General features: G+C 45.3%; 1 protein-coding gene across 1 annotated transcript in view; it reads left to right on the top strand.

Annotated features, from left to right (window-relative positions):
• LOC132473749 (kinase non-catalytic C-lobe domain-containing protein 1) overlaps positions 1 to 10,763 on the top strand; it is a 29,057-nt gene extending 18,294 nt beyond the window's left edge. Inside the window, exons 21-29 of the mRNA XM_060074001.1 lie at positions 196 to 340; positions 496 to 651; positions 4,084 to 4,284; positions 4,773 to 4,855; positions 5,384 to 5,540; positions 6,798 to 6,920; positions 7,259 to 7,318; positions 8,004 to 8,161; positions 9,703 to 10,763. Of these exons, the coding sequence (XP_059929984.1) occupies positions 196 to 340; positions 496 to 651; positions 4,084 to 4,284; positions 4,773 to 4,855; positions 5,384 to 5,540; positions 6,798 to 6,920; positions 7,259 to 7,318; positions 8,004 to 8,161; positions 9,703 to 9,934 (1,315 nt within the window). The 3' untranslated portion in view covers positions 9,935 to 10,763. The remainder of the gene's footprint in view (positions 1 to 195; positions 341 to 495; positions 652 to 4,083; positions 4,285 to 4,772; positions 4,856 to 5,383; positions 5,541 to 6,797; positions 6,921 to 7,258; positions 7,319 to 8,003; positions 8,162 to 9,702) is intronic.
• Positions 10,764 to 15,561: the final 4,798 nt, after the last annotated feature.

Raw genomic sequence — 15,561 nt, 5'->3', positions numbered from 1 at the left:
TCCTTGAACCTCATCAAATATCTGGCAGTGTTGAAAATTTAAAATAGATAATACATTACTTTTTCAGAGGCTATTCCTTCAGTTCCTCTAAAAGCAGTTAATATAGAGCCTATCCATCCCTTTAAGTTAATGAAGGAAAAACAAATTCTGCTAGATGCTGATTCATTCATTTCCTGTATCTCTCTGTGTCCGAAGAGGCCCAGACATATCAGGGAGCCACATGAAGGTCCTCCACCGGACCCTGGACCTGTTGGAGGCCTGGCTCATAGACTGCAAACTGGTGGACTGGACCCCCTGCTCTAGCATTCTGACAACACTGGAGAACTTCCTCAATGCTGAGGTGATTGTTAAGCTCATTCTTAATCAGAAGGTACGGGCTTTAAAATATCTTTGAATGTACATCAATTCATTGTGATGGAAGGCCTAGTTTGGGGACGTTTGTTTGGAATATGTTTCACCTCCACTCACACAGCCTAATCGTTGTGACTCCACAAGGTGGTTCCTGTGGACAGCAGAGGGGAGACCTTATTGGCTACCCTCCACAGCCCCCCAAGGAAGCGGCGGAGCCAAGGAAGTGATAGTCCAATCAGCCTTGACCAAGATAATGACTCGTTCTCGATGCACTCATCATTTGAGGATGCAGAGAAAAGGGTCAGTTTTATTTCTTGGTGGAAACTTAAACATATCTTTGTTTCAAACCATGTTCCCTACTAGCAGCAACTTACCTTCATAACATTCAAAATGGACATACACATGACATATATCTACATATTCGGTAAACACATGCTTGAAAAACAAAGTTAACTGCTCTACTTCATTACGTGACTCTCTTTTAATATTTAACCATTTCAAGTGTGACCGAGCATCAAACATCAGAAACAGCACCATCTCCGATGATGAGACATGTTTTATTGCAATCTCTTACATTTACAATTAGTGCATTTAGCAGACGCTTTTATCCAAAGCATCAAACAATATGTACATTTGTCAGAAGAAATAGAAACAATATATATCTTGCTAAAAATAGTGGCAGCGGAAATCTCAGGCACTGAGTTGGTTGTTTCTTAACATTTATTTCAAGGAGACATATTATGGTGTTTCCCAACAAGTAAACATAGTATATGTGTTCCGGAAAACATGTTTTTGAAGCTTTTTGTTGGAAATAGCTTTTAGGAAGGAAAATCTCAACTACCTCTGTTTCAGTCCCTTCAGAATGCGCTGTTTCTGGTGTCTCTAGCTTTAATGCAAATGAGCTGCTGCCCATTGACCAATGAGCTGTCAGAGTGAACCACAGCATGAAGGAGAAGTGATTGTTGCCGTTTGCGGACTGCTGGAGCTCTATATCTATCTAATATAATATCATAAAATAATACTAATATATAATTTATAGGTATTTATATAATATTATATTTTATATCACGGCCAAAAGCTATGTGCGCCTCGGATGTTATTGTGATTCATAAAGACTGCGTCTGACGTCTCTGGTACTTCCACAACAAGTAAAGACTCGTAGTGGGTGTTATCTCTGCCATGATTGAGAAGAATTGGGGGCAAGGAACTTTGGCCTTGACTCTCTGAAGTCCATATTGTACCGCGACATGGAGGAGGAAGGGATTGTACTCCCGGAGCTGAGCTGCCGAGCTCCCCCCGCCGGCGAATTTTTTTTTTGCAGGGTGGTAGCGGGAAGCTCGTGAATATTCATGAGGGAACTGATCCCTGATTGGCTGGGACTTGTTGGCTGGGACTTGGCTCGCTGGAACTTTGTCAGAGGGCTTGTGTGAAAATCACGAACGCAAATGAATTAAACGTTGTTATAAATCAACACGAATAATGTGACACATGATACCCACCTACTACACGGCAACTCTATAGCTACCTTTCTGTAAGTACAAACGTTAGCTCACTCGTCTAAAAGCCCCTGTGAAACTGTTATGTGTCACGGGGGCTACTGTAGTAAATCCTTTTTGTATTTATTATATTTTATAACGTTATGTATAACTTTGTCAGAGGGCTTGTGTGAAAATCACGAACGCAAATGAATTAAACGTTGTTATAAATCAACACGAATAATGTGACACATGATACCCACCTACTACACGGCAACTCTATAGCTACCTTTCTGTAAGTACAAACGTTAGCTCACTCGTCTAAAAGCCCCTGTGAAACTGTTATGTGTCACGGGGGCTACTGTAGTAAATCCTTTTTGTATTTATTATATTTTATAACGTTATGTATAGCGCATCGGCAAATGAATTGAACGTTGTTATAAATTAACACGAATCATTTTAGCAATAATGTGACACATGATACCCACCTACTATACGGCAACTCTATAGCTACCTTTCTGTAAGTACAAACGTTAGCTCACTCGTCTAAAAGCCCCTGTGAAACTGTTATGTGTCACAGCCTGGGCTACTGTAGTAAATCATTTTTTTATTTATTATATTTTATAACGTTATGTATAGCGCATCGCAGTGCTTTCGGCAGCTGGTGATTGTTTCCAAGTTGTTTTTTTCTAATTGTTGTCCATCCATGTCTTGATATTTCCATTAAGATTCCATTCTGTTCTGTTTCTAGAAGTAGTGAGCATAATGGCAGGATTTATTAAAGCTTGCAACATTTGCCAGACCCATGTCAACTTTGAGGAGATGGAGCTGCTGGGGGTTAGGTGTAGATGGATAAGAACAAACCGTATGATTTCTGATATTTGTTTATAGTGGTTCTGCCACACCCCACAACCAATTACATTATAGAAAGAAGGGCCATAAAATCGGTAGGCCTATCCATAGAATATTTTCGCGTAGGGCTAAATGAATTTTAATATTGATTTTCACCTATCAATCCACCTCCTACACGGCAACTCTATAGCTACCTTTCTGTAAGTGCCAAAACAAACGTTAGCTCGTAATGCTAACTCGTCTAAAAACAACTACTGTATAATATGTGTCACACTATTGATACAATGATTTGTGTTGATTTATAACAACGTTTCATTTATTTGCGTTCGTGATTTTCACAAGCCCTCTGTTTTCACAAGCCCTCTGACAAAGTCCCAGCGAGCCAAGTCCCAGCCAATGAGGGATGAGTTCCCTCATGAATATTCACGAGCTTCCCGCTACCACCCTGCAAAAAATAAACTCGCCCCCCGCCGGTGTAAGTGCCATATTGGCTCGGCTACCAGATCGGCTCGGGGTCCGTCGTCTGCTGATTACGTTACACAATATCATTGGCTGTACGCTTGAATGGGCGTAGGCTACATTGTGATTGGCTGCTAAGGGACAGTTGTGATTGGCTGTTTTGTGCTGTAGCTCTGGCTGTCGTCATAGCAACCACAGCGAGCACATGTGTGAGCGCGAGTAGGTCTGTCTAGTTTCGGTTTGTGTTGCCAGATTGGGCATATTCCCGGTTTTTTCAGCCTAACGTGATTCAAAGTAGCCAAATCAGGCTGAAAATGTGCCCAATCTGGCAACACGGACGGCTTATCTTAACAGCCAAGATGATTCCGAGGGATGTTTTGTTTTTAGAAGAAAACTATCCATACAGATAGGTTGGGAATGGTCTATGTTCAAAAAGAAAGATCATTACAGGCTCTTTAATTTAAGCCATAAAAGACCTTATTGCTGTAGATAGCGTATTGTGTGACGTAATCAGCAGACGACGGACCCCGAGCCGATCTGGTAGCCGAGCCAATATGGTACTTACACCGGCATATCCCTGCTTCTGAAATGCTGGTCCACAAAATCTTAGCAATGCTCTGATTGGAGGGGGTTGGGGAAGTGGGAGATAATATTCAAATGTACCCCCTTCCTATATAGGAGGGCGTGCCGAAACTGACTTGCTCGTTTGCATATCTCACTCAAAAAAATCATGCATAGACTTTTTTCAAAGCTTGTATGTGTGTGGGAGCCCCAGAGACCCAAAACAACACCCCAAATCCCAGGAAAAGTGTTGTTTTCAAAAAATTTCCCCTTTAAGTACGGTTATGTCGCTGGTCTGAGTGTACAGTGTCGTTTCACATTTGACGTGTGTACTCCTGCATAGAGTCGGTCTCGACCCAGTTTTCCTGTGTATGTCCCTCTTCAGCACTGTCACTGGAGGATCTCCAGGGTGGTGGAGCCCCAGGAGAAGGCCTTCTGCATCGCGGCCGTCCTGCCCATGCCCAGCTACGGGTCCCTGCTCAGCAGCGACCCCTCCTCTGGCTTCCCGCGGAGCCAGGAGCTGCCCTTCAGCTTGAGCCCCTGCAGCGCCCAGAGCACAGCCCAGCAGCTCACCCTGCTGCAGCAGGTACAGAGTAGAGCCGTCTGGGCGGAAACACCAGGACAATCTTAAGGTCTCATTCGGCTCGGCGCCAAAGTCTGGGTGGGATCGAAACGTTGACGTCGTAAACACGTTGTTATGGGTGAAGATAAACATCTGGGGAGCAATGTACAGTAGGCATGGATTCAACTGTTGAATGAACGTTTGGATGTGCATGAATATCTGCTACTGCCGCACCTGCACACACACACACACACACACACACACACACACACACACACACACACACACACACACACACACACACACACACACACACACACACACACACACACACACACACACACACACACACACAAGACACAGACACACATGTATTTACCCATGGACGTTGTTATTCCCACTATTGGCCACCAGAGGGAGACGTGCATCTATGCATCTCCTGATTTGGTTGATACTGGCTTCCATGGTAACACATTTGTGACAGCAAAGCACTTTTTTTTTATTTTGTGCAGGAGGTTTTCCTTGGCTGTCATCCGGTTCACTTCCTTAACTCCAGAGCAAAAGGGGTCAGGGATTATGCTTTGAGTCCCAACAAGTAAGAACAGCACACAGCCAAAACATCGACATTTCCGATCGATATTGATTATATATATATTATTGTAGGTTGTTGTTCATCTCCTTTAAGTTTTTTCTTAAAAGTCCTTTGAGTATTTAATTAACTGTGCATCACTCATTTGAATCGCTAATGTTCTGGCATATGATGTAGATTTAGATTATCAGTTGCTGGGCAGAACCTCAATAACATTATTATCTATATTATATTCATAGCACATAATTTGTAATGACAAAATGGTTCATAATTCTGTCTAATGTAATCTTGTTATTGCATCAATTGGCTGTAATGCCGATTGTAGTAGCTGGAAACTTGACCAATGATAGGAGACATTGAATTGATGGGTTATCACATCCTAATCAAAGACAAAATTGAATAAAATAAAAACATCAAGATTATAAATGCATTATCTCAAAATTGGCCTGCTCATCTGGAATGAACAGGGTAGTGTATAATATCCGTGGACACTTGTAAGTATTTCATTTTTGTAACGTTTTCCCTACCCAAAAGGAACGTGTGTCGCCTTGTCACACCAGCAGAGGGCAGTAGTCTATTTGCGGGTGAGGAGACCTCACCGTCAGACGGCTTCCTCCAGAGGTTGCTGGCTTATGCCGACAGTGTCACTGACTGGATCGCTGCTGAAATAGTTAGCAGTGACTCTTTCAAGGTAAGAGATGATCCTGCAGATAAGAACTATTCTGCTGTGGGGGGGGGGGGGGGGGGGAGGGAGGGAGGGAGAGAGAGAGAGAGAGAGAGAGAGAGAGAGAGAGAGAGAGAGAGAGAGAGAGAGAGAGAGAGAGAGAGAGAGAGAGAGAGAGAGAGAGAGAGAGAGAGAGAGAGAGAGAGAGAGAGAGAGAGAGAGAGAGAGAGAGAGAGAGAGGGTCTGGGTTTTGATGCAAAGTTTGAATCAAAGCCGCGCAGCAGAGCCTAGTTAGTTGAGCAAAACAGCCGACGGAAAGCAAGAGTGCATGAGAGAGAGAGAGAGAGAGAGAGAGAGTGCAAGGGAGAGAGAGAGAGTGCAAGGGAGAGAGAGAGAGAGAGAGAGAGAGTGCAAGGGAGAGAGAGAGAGTGCAAGGGAGAGAGAGAGAGTGCAAGGGAGAGAGAGTGCAAGGGAGAGAGAGTGCAAGGGAGAGAGAGTGCAAGGGAGAGAGAGTGCAAGGGAGAGAGCGCCGCACCGCTGAGCTGAGAGAGAATGTCACTCACTGTCCACTGATGTCTTACCAATCGGTTTCTCTATTGATTCACATTTAGGTATAAAACACATACACTCATAGATGTGTGTATTTTAGGCCATAAAAATGACAAATATATCCAAGGACGAGTGATTTCCATCGCTTTCTGTGTTATGATGTCTGGCGCCGCTACGGATTTCTAAGTGATCTGTCAATTCTGCTACATTACCCTAGCAGTCTTACAACTGTCAACTGTTGGCAATTGCTTTATTCAGCCAGAGTGAAATACAATCTAAGCAATTTACAGAATTGGAAACTGAGATGTGGAGGTGTACGACTTGTAAAGTGGATGGCCCCATTTTGAAACAATAAGGGATAGACAATCCATGTGAATAGAATAAGAGATGTTGTTAGAGTAAGTGGCTGAATGGTAAGTAATGTGCATAGTGAGTGAGTGAGCCAGGGTCATGGGGGAGATATCTCACTGAAATGACGCCATGCAGGGATGTGAGAGATGTTTCAATAGACAGACAAGACTCCAATCTAAAGAATGAGCCGAATGGGGGAGAGCCTAAGTATTTACCGAAACAAAAACATTGTGTTGAGCCAACGTCCTCACACCCATGCGGCCATAATGAGATGGCCAGCTAGTGAGCTCACACAGCCTCCTATCCCCGGGGATATCAGGCCTTTGTGCATTCCTTAAGCGTTATTGTGGTCCTGACCGCCATGTCTGGTGCTGTGGCGTGCAGGCGCAGGCGGCCGTGATGACCAAGTTCCTGCTGATCGGGAAACACTGCTACGAGTCGCGCGACTTTGCCACCGCCATGCAAGTCCTCGCCGGCCTGGAGAACGTGATTGTCAGGCAATTACCAGTAAGATCCCGGCTAATAAGCTGAAACAAGCACATGTAGATATGAACGCACACACGCGTGATTGGTGAGTGTGTGATAATAAGTAATTATTCATCCAGCCCTCTAGCTGAATGTTATCATCTAGCTGCTGCGTTTGGACCTGTATGGTATTTAATTACTTTAGCAAAATGAGAATGCGCATTAGCGTTGATGTATTCCAATTAGGTGGTAGAGAGTGAAGGAGAGAAAAAAATTGCAATTAAAATTAAAACATAATCTAACACAATCTTCCAATTAATGAGTCGATAATGTTAAATAAATACGAGTCCGAGCCTGTGTCCTGTTCCCCCTGCTGCCAGGCGTGGAAACATCTGTCCTCCAAGGTGTGTGAGGTCATGGAGGAGCTGCGAGCCGTGCAGGTCTGTATGGACAACTTCCTGTTTGTGTGTTTTCAGTTGCACTGCCAAGGATCTTATCTTTGTGCATGTGTGAGTGTTTGTGGGTGTCTTGTTTGTTTGTTGTGGTTCCTAAATGGTGTGTGTTTTTTGTTTTTCTTTGCCTGTGTGTGTGCTTCATTGTGTCTTCCTGTGTGTGTGTGTGTGTGTGTGTGTGTGTGTGTGTGTGTGTGTGTGTGTGTGTGTGTGTGTGTGTGTGTGTGTGTGTGTGTGTGTGTGTGTGTTTGTTTGTCTCCCTGTGTCTGTGTGTGTGTGGGTGTTTGTGTGGGTCTTTTTGCGTGCGCGCGTGTGTGCATGAGTGTGTTTGTGAATGTGTGCCAAACAAACCACAGCAAAACCCTACCTCAGCAGTGTTTCCGCCATGACCCGCAGCATTTTGTGTGTGTTTATGGATCTGAACATCTCACCTTCACAATGAAAGACAGAAATAGCAAACACTCCCACCACTCTGAAGCTGTGAAACAACCCTTCCTTGCCTTCCTTGTCAGCCTGTGTTTAGTAAAGGTAAAGAATCTGTGCTGCTTCTTGTCAATATCCTTGATCAACGGTGCCTTTATGAACCTAAACCCAGACCCAGATCCTTCAGAATAGCCGCTTCCAGACTTCAGCATTTTTGCGTGCTGTATATGAACGTCTTTTACCTGGCCAGGTGTTCCTGAAGAGCGATGACCTGTGTCTGATGGGGGGAGAGCAGGCTCGGAGGGGAGGGACCCTGCCGTCGGCCCGCATCCTGGCCATGCACGTGCAGCAGCTGGAGATAGGAGCCTTCACCCTGGCCACTGGAGCCTACAAGTGGACCAAGCTCAGGTGAGCTAAGAGCGGGGGGGGCAAACATAGCTGAGTTGGATAAGGTTAAAAATAACATTTTGGGAGCAGGAAAGGAAATCTTGTGGCTAGGGTGTTCCACTACCAGCGCAAAGGTACAGCGTTTGAACCTTAATGTCCCCAGTCTAACCGGTGGGCCTCCTTTCAGCAAGATTGCTATCACCTAAATGTTCCTCAATGAAATGCATCTGAATTAGCCACCTTTTGGTTAAAGTGTCTGCTTAATTACAAAATAAATAGTCAACAAAACCACAAAAAAAAAGAGCATAGAATACCGTCACACTGTCAAACTCTCAACACACTAGACATAAAAAGTGTAAACGGTGCATCAAACAAGCTAATAACTAATATATCACCACAGCAAAATGCATATGACAATGTGTTGGACAGGAGACAGTGCCAGGGTCAGGAGGGTCGTTCCCACCATTCTAACCCTCACTGAGGGAGAGCCAGCCTGTATCTTGGCTCCGCCCAGGCTTCTGTCCACTGCTGGTTTCAACAGTACCCCTGTTTAACAGACAAAGCATCCAAGCCTTATCAATCCACTGCAAATAAGCTGTCTCTCACACACACACACACACACACACACACACACACACACACACACACACACACACACACACACACACACACACACACACACACACACACCCCATTCCCCCAACCGCCTGTCAAAGTCGGCCAAGTCTCGACGAGGACACTTTCCACTGGTGCCCTTCCTTGGTTTTTTGCACCAGGCCAATATGGCCGACCAGCTGCTGGGGGTCAAGGCAAGTGGTGGTTGGACGGTAATGACACAGCTGTTGAATTTGGGTTTCCATGGCGGTGGCAGGCACTGCAGCAGATGGTGCTCATGGAATACTTGATTGGAAAGGAGACCTGAGGGCCAGTGGCAGGGAGCCACGTGCTTGTAGCCAGATGCTTGGGTCAGTGGGTGGAGCAGGGGCAAAGGTGTGCCCACGCAGCCGGTGGCTGCACAGGATACTGCCTTCCCAGGGTCTCTGAAGCCCGGGCGCATACTGCGGGCATACGCTGCTGTTGCTGCAGAGGAGGGGCGCAGTCCTCATAGCGCTGGAGAATATGGAGGGTTTAGTGCAGTATAGATATTAGACTTGACTTGTCTTGTCCTGGCCTTGCCTTTGAGGTTCCACCTTGTCTGTCGTGGTTTCCTCATTCTTCTGCTCTTTCTGTTCTCTTTGTGTGTTCTTTAACACACTGTGTCCTCTTGATGTCATCGCCTCCTGGGTCATGGGTGACCTTTAGAGCACACAAACACAAACACACGCACGCATGCACACACAGTGTGAGTGTGCTTACACTTGCGCACACTCACACTCAAACAGGGAGCATTCGAACAAAAATCGACATGATTCATTTATAAAAACACTCACAAAGGCACATGGAGGAAAAGGGCAAAAGGGCGTACACACCACGCATTCATACCCCCACACACAACACACTCACCCCTATAATGTCTCTGCCCCCTCTCCCCTGTGCCCCCCCCCCCCCCCCTGGGTCCCCAGGAGCATAGCCAGGGTGGTGAGCCAGGTGCAGGCCTTCCAGGAGTCGGTGTACCCCTACAGCCCCGAGCGCCAGCTGCAGGGCTACCTGCGCCGCCGCATCCAACACCTCAGTGGCTGCGACCTGCACCTCCTCGCCGCCGACAACGACGCCAACTTCCAGCAGCCCTCCGCCCAGCGGCACGTGCGCCGCATCCAGGAGACGCTACGAAGGGTCCGGGGAAACTTCCAATGACCGCCCTCTTTGCCTTCTCCTCCTTCTCCTCTTCCAGCCCCCCCCCCCCCCCCGCCCCCCTTCTTTCACCGCCACCCCCCTGTGACCTCCTGTGAAGATGCGTGTAGGCGTTAATCCCATGATTTCCTTGTCGCTGTCTTCCTTCTTGATACAGTGGGAGGGCATCAGTGTTTTTTTAGAAGTGTAGCGTTTAGAAGTGACTGCACATGCTCAGTGGGTTGTTTACCTCCTCTGGACTTGCATCCGCTTAATATAAGTGGGTTCCCAAGAAGATATCATACGGATGGATCTTACTTGTTTTGATGTGCTTTGGCTCACCGACGGGAGTCTATGGCCCCTGAAGGAAGATGTGTTTATGTTATGTAAATTTGAGGCAACCCTTGTGAGCAGGCAAAAAGCACTGGCTGTTTTGGTCGTTTCATACATCAGCAATAAAAACTTATCTTGATCAATGCATAGCATGGCGAATAGACGTTTGGCTTCGGGCCTGTGAAACTGACAAAACACAATGGGAACGCCAATAAAGCCCTCAGTGTGATCCCAAGACGGGGCATATCTGCCCTGGAGACAGTCAGGACAGCCTTTTCCTGCCTCCCTTGCTACAATAAAAAGTTGTGTCTACCCATCACAATAACATTCATAGAGATAGTTTTAAATAAGATATGGTTTGTGACAAATGTATGTGTTGTGAATAGTTTGCTATGAAATTCAAAAGCACTTTGCAACAATTAAAAACCAGCCATCACCATTGTTTAAAATGTATTCTGCTTTTGGTCCACAAACCAAATTGACTCTGAAATAAAAAAGTTGTCGGTGCATAAAAGTGTTAGAGGTGCATGGTTAAATATTTCAGTTTGAGCAAAGGTTATGGCTTAAATGCAAATGTGCAGGTTTAAGATAGTTATTCAATGTGGAAGAAGTTTATGTCCGTGAGTCTGTATTTGCTATTTTTCTTCTTTCACCCTATTCAATGAAACAATGAACATGAACAGTCACACCAACTTTAATCGAGCCACAAATATCTTGCAAACTTTCCATTTGACCAAATAAATATTTTTTGTGTTGACATTAACAATTTTTCCTCTTCCACAATACCGTAGTTATGTATGCGCGTGTGCGAGCGAATCTGAGTATGTGTGCGCGTGCGTGACGGTGGGCAGAGACGACAGCGAGCTGAGGAAATAGGCGCCGTATGGCGGTGATTGGGGGGACGGCCTCCTGCGTCGACAGGGGGGAGGGCCAACGATATTGTTTTCTTACTGAGATCAGCGTAACTTCAAAGGGCCCGTGATAAAGGAGACAAAAGGCCAAGTGACCCCAGCCCTCGTAGCGACTGATCGTGGATAAAGAGACAGCCTAATCTGCATTGTCAGTGCTAAACGACCCGTTTGGATGCATTGTTGTCGACTCGCCGCTGGCGATTGCATTTCCACCAAAGATTCTGACTTTGGTTGCTCATATAGTGAGTCACATTTTCGATTTGGTTTGCAGACGCCTTTTTACAATAAGGAGCAAAACAAATATGACCTCATATCCAATCCCATTTCGCCTACTTCGCATGTTTGACTGCATATGTAACCGGGTGGTAAAGATGTAGGATTAATTTCCCACTTCTTGTGTATAGTTCTCAACCATTATGTTTGATTTACCTGTCTGTTTGTGGTTTTCGTTATGAATATAACAGTTACATGGGAATGGGATTGCGGGTGGCTTGCAACGGGTAGTGTGGCAGTCTGGTCACAGGGGGGCAGTATTTTGTATTACTGTGTGACGCTGCTTTCGGTGCAGGCTGGTCATGGACAAAGGTCAGCCGACTAAAACATGGCCGCCCATTCATTCCTATGAAAAATGCTCAATGGCGCAGGGGAACATCAAAGAGAGATTTCCTTCCGCATCACGGGCGCCTAGCCATAGATATATATAGAACACATGTTGTTCTATATATGTCTATGCGCCTAGCCACGCCCTAGTGCATGACGTGCCGGATGCAGAAATATTCTCGTTATCTAGCATTGTAGCATCATAAGCGTGAGGTCTGGGCGAACGCAGTCGCATGGCCATGGACGTATAAGTTCATAACCCCCCCACATCATCACATTGTCATGATGTGTGTGCATCTCTATATGTGATCTTTAAATGACACCCCTCTTTTCATCTGGACAACAAATATTATTGAACAATTATTATGCCGGGTCGAAACAACAGTTGTTTCACTACGACTCCTTTCAGCTGCAAACCCCTCCTTCTCCTGCAAAAAAAATAATTAATAAAACAAAACGCTTGAGGTGTCGTTTTGAAAATAGAAAACTTTATTAGTACATGGTATAAAAATAATTATGAGCCTTTGATTGATACACATTCCTGTTCCCCACTTGTATTGGAGTGAACGGGGATATCTACTTAATAAGGGACTCTCGAGGGACCCGTCCACAGCCCGCTTAAACAGTTGCAATACCAGGGTTGGCCGCTGAGCACTGGTGGATTGCGGAAGTATGCACTGACACTGACTGTTCCTGGGGGCTTGAGCGGTCCCTTCTTCCACTTCGTTACCTGTGGACAACTCGTTGGTCTTGGCCTTGAAGACGTGGTTTGGCCCCGTTGTGTTGGAGTGGCCTGTTGACATATGCTGCCGGTTGTTGCTGTATAGAGCACGTATATGGCGATACCAGTGAGTATTTGTGGTGGATGACCGTGTTTGCATTGGATGTCCGGGGATTTTGGGCGTCAGTCGCCAACGTGGGCGTTCGGTGGGATTGAGATGTGGCACCAAGCGGTGTGTTTTTGAACTACAGTGTCGGTTAACAATATCTAATATTTTGGAGATAATTCAGCCGAGTCGACATTAACGACTCGGGTGAAATAAGTCAGCTGGTAACTACGGTAGGGTCTGTCACGTTAAAATTGTACCGGGGGCGAAAATTGCATCGTTTGTTTACATCCTGACAACCTGCCCGGCAACAGACGACGCGATGCAGAAAACATGTTTCCAAACGACGAAATAACATAATACAGATAGCGGATCGCTATCTGTATTATGATAGATAGCGATAACACTTGTTTTTACTTTGTATTTGTATTGTATTTAATTGTTTAATCGAAACAATAAAAAAAATTGCCCGCGAAACGGGCGATCGCGTCAAATGACGCGTCAAATCACGTAGGAAGGTTCTTGAACATTCTAGACTATGAAACCTGCTTAAAACACTCAGTTTACTAGCTAAATTCGATTAAACAATTCAATACAATACAAATATAAATGTTATCTAGCGATCCGTTATCTGTATTATGTTTCAAGAACCCTCCTACGCAGTGGTGTAGTCTATTTTATTGTAGTGAGTATACTGTGATGATACCCTCCCAGCCTCGTACAAACCCGTCCCACCGGTACGTGTACGTGTGTGGCACTTACGCCTCGTTTCCACATACGTACATTCTCGTATGCGATCCAACCGTCTCCGACCGAAAGTCCATTCATTCCTATGTGATTCTCCGTAATGTCCGTTTTTCCTCCGAGACTCCTCCCCTCCGTAAAATTTCTGTACGGTATGTCCGTAATATACGTTCAAAAAATTTAACTTTCGCCGTCGTTTTACGGAGATACCGTATGAAAGTTTTTATGTTTTTCACAAAACTTGTAGGCTAAGTACCTTGCAGGCCAAACTCCTCAGCGATCTCTTTCCAAGCCTGTTGGTTTTGTTTTTATCTCTGTATATGTCGATCCTCATGTTCCAAAGTACCGGTCTCCTATCCGCTTATCCGGGGTCGGGTCGCGGGGGGAGCAGCTCATGCAGGGGGCCCCAGACTTCCCTTTCCCGGGCCACATTGACCAACTCTGACGGGGGGATCCCGAGGCGTTCCCAGGCCAGTGGTGAGATATAATCTCTCCAACTAGTCCTGGGTCTTCCCCGAGGTCTCCTCCCCACTGGACGTGCCTGAAACACCTCCCAAGGAAGGCGCCCAGTGGGCATCCTTACCAGATACCCGAACCACCTCAGCTGACTCCTTTCTAAGTAAAGGAGTAAAGGAACGCAATACCGCCCCCGCTGCTCCGATTCTCCGGCCAATCTCACGCTCCATAGTACCCTCACTCGCGAACAAGACCCCGAGGTACTTGAACTCCTTCATTTGGGCACTCATTTCCTTCCCGGAGTAAGCAATCCGCTGATTTCTCCTAACATCTTTTGTCCGTAAATAAATTCATGCCCGTACGTAAAACACTTGCGACTCCTTCCGTAAATTTACGGAAGCACGGACACGAAAAACATACGTATGTGGAAACGAGGCGTTATGGGGTGTCGCACCACACTCACCAACGCAGGGGTCTACAACCCGCTGATTTAAGAGTATAACGATTATCAACAATCATGGAAAGTTGGGTAGGTTTATCAGTTTTAATAACAGTATGAACAAATAGAACACATAAATGACAAGTTGTCCTTTGTATATCTATAGTAGCAATAGCACATGCTAAACAAGGACAAAATCTACTCAAAATAATTTAATGAACTGTTTACAACCATGGCTAACCAGTGCATGAGAAGGAGATGACAGGAGACTAATGTTTCACTCTTTCAATTGCTCTAATTTGAGCTCTTACTGTTGTTATATCTAACATACTATACAGTAATTGAATTGTGTAAAATTGTGAAATTACTGCACCTTAAAAATGACCATGAATTAGCAATACTCTCATTTGCATAGTGATTAACATTATGAATTTCAATTGTGTATACCAACTGTATGTTGGCTGACATTTACCTAACTTTTTTTTCCCTTCACTCTAAAAGAGGATGCCTGTTTTTAAATTCCCTAGCCTGACACCCAGTCTGAAAGGCTGGACAGGGGTTCTCATCTAAAAGTAACAAGGAGATATAAAGTGGGATTAAAACATTGTCTTCTGTTGACTGCTTGTTATGTGGTTTACACATTAATATGGGAGGACTAGACACACACATGCGCACGCACACACACGCGAGAAGGAGGGGCTCGGCCCGCAACTAACGTGCAGAGATGCAGGGGCAGCTTCGCGCTTCGTAACAGAGACAGGGCAGAGCGCGCAGGGGGAATTTTATGAATGGTGAATGTAGGAGATAACTTCCCCTGCTTAAAGTATTTTATTGCAGTTATACCCAACCGGTATTTGCGAAAAATAAAAACAGAAGTGAAAGATCTGTCACAAGACGATTGATACGTATCCGTGCACATTTTTAAGTGGGTATACGCAAATCCTGGTGCGTTCCGTGGGTATACGGCGTATACCTGCGTATCACGTAGACTACACCACTGCTCCTACGTCATTTGACGAGATCGCCCGTTTCGCGGGCAAAACATTTGTCATTTGACGCGATCGCCCGTTTCGCGGGCAAATGTTTTTATTGTTTCGATTAAACAATTAAATACAATACAAATATAAAGTAAAAACAAGTGTTATCGCTATCTATCATAATACAGATAGCGATCCGCTATCTGTATTATGTTATTTCGTCGTTTGGAAACATGTTTTCTGCATCGCGTCGTCTGTTGCCGGGCAGGTTGTCAGGATGTAAACAAACGATGACGTAGGCCGGTACAATTTTCGCCCCCGGTACAATTTTAACGTGACAGGTCCACTTGGCTTAGTTCAAGTT

The sequence above is a fragment of the Gadus macrocephalus genome, chromosome 15, assembly GCF_031168955.1.
Source record: "Gadus macrocephalus chromosome 15, ASM3116895v1".
In the NCBI taxonomy this organism is placed as follows: domain Eukaryota; kingdom Metazoa; phylum Chordata; class Actinopteri; order Gadiformes; family Gadidae; genus Gadus; species Gadus macrocephalus.
This window is presented reverse-complemented; position numbering and strand designations above follow the sequence as displayed.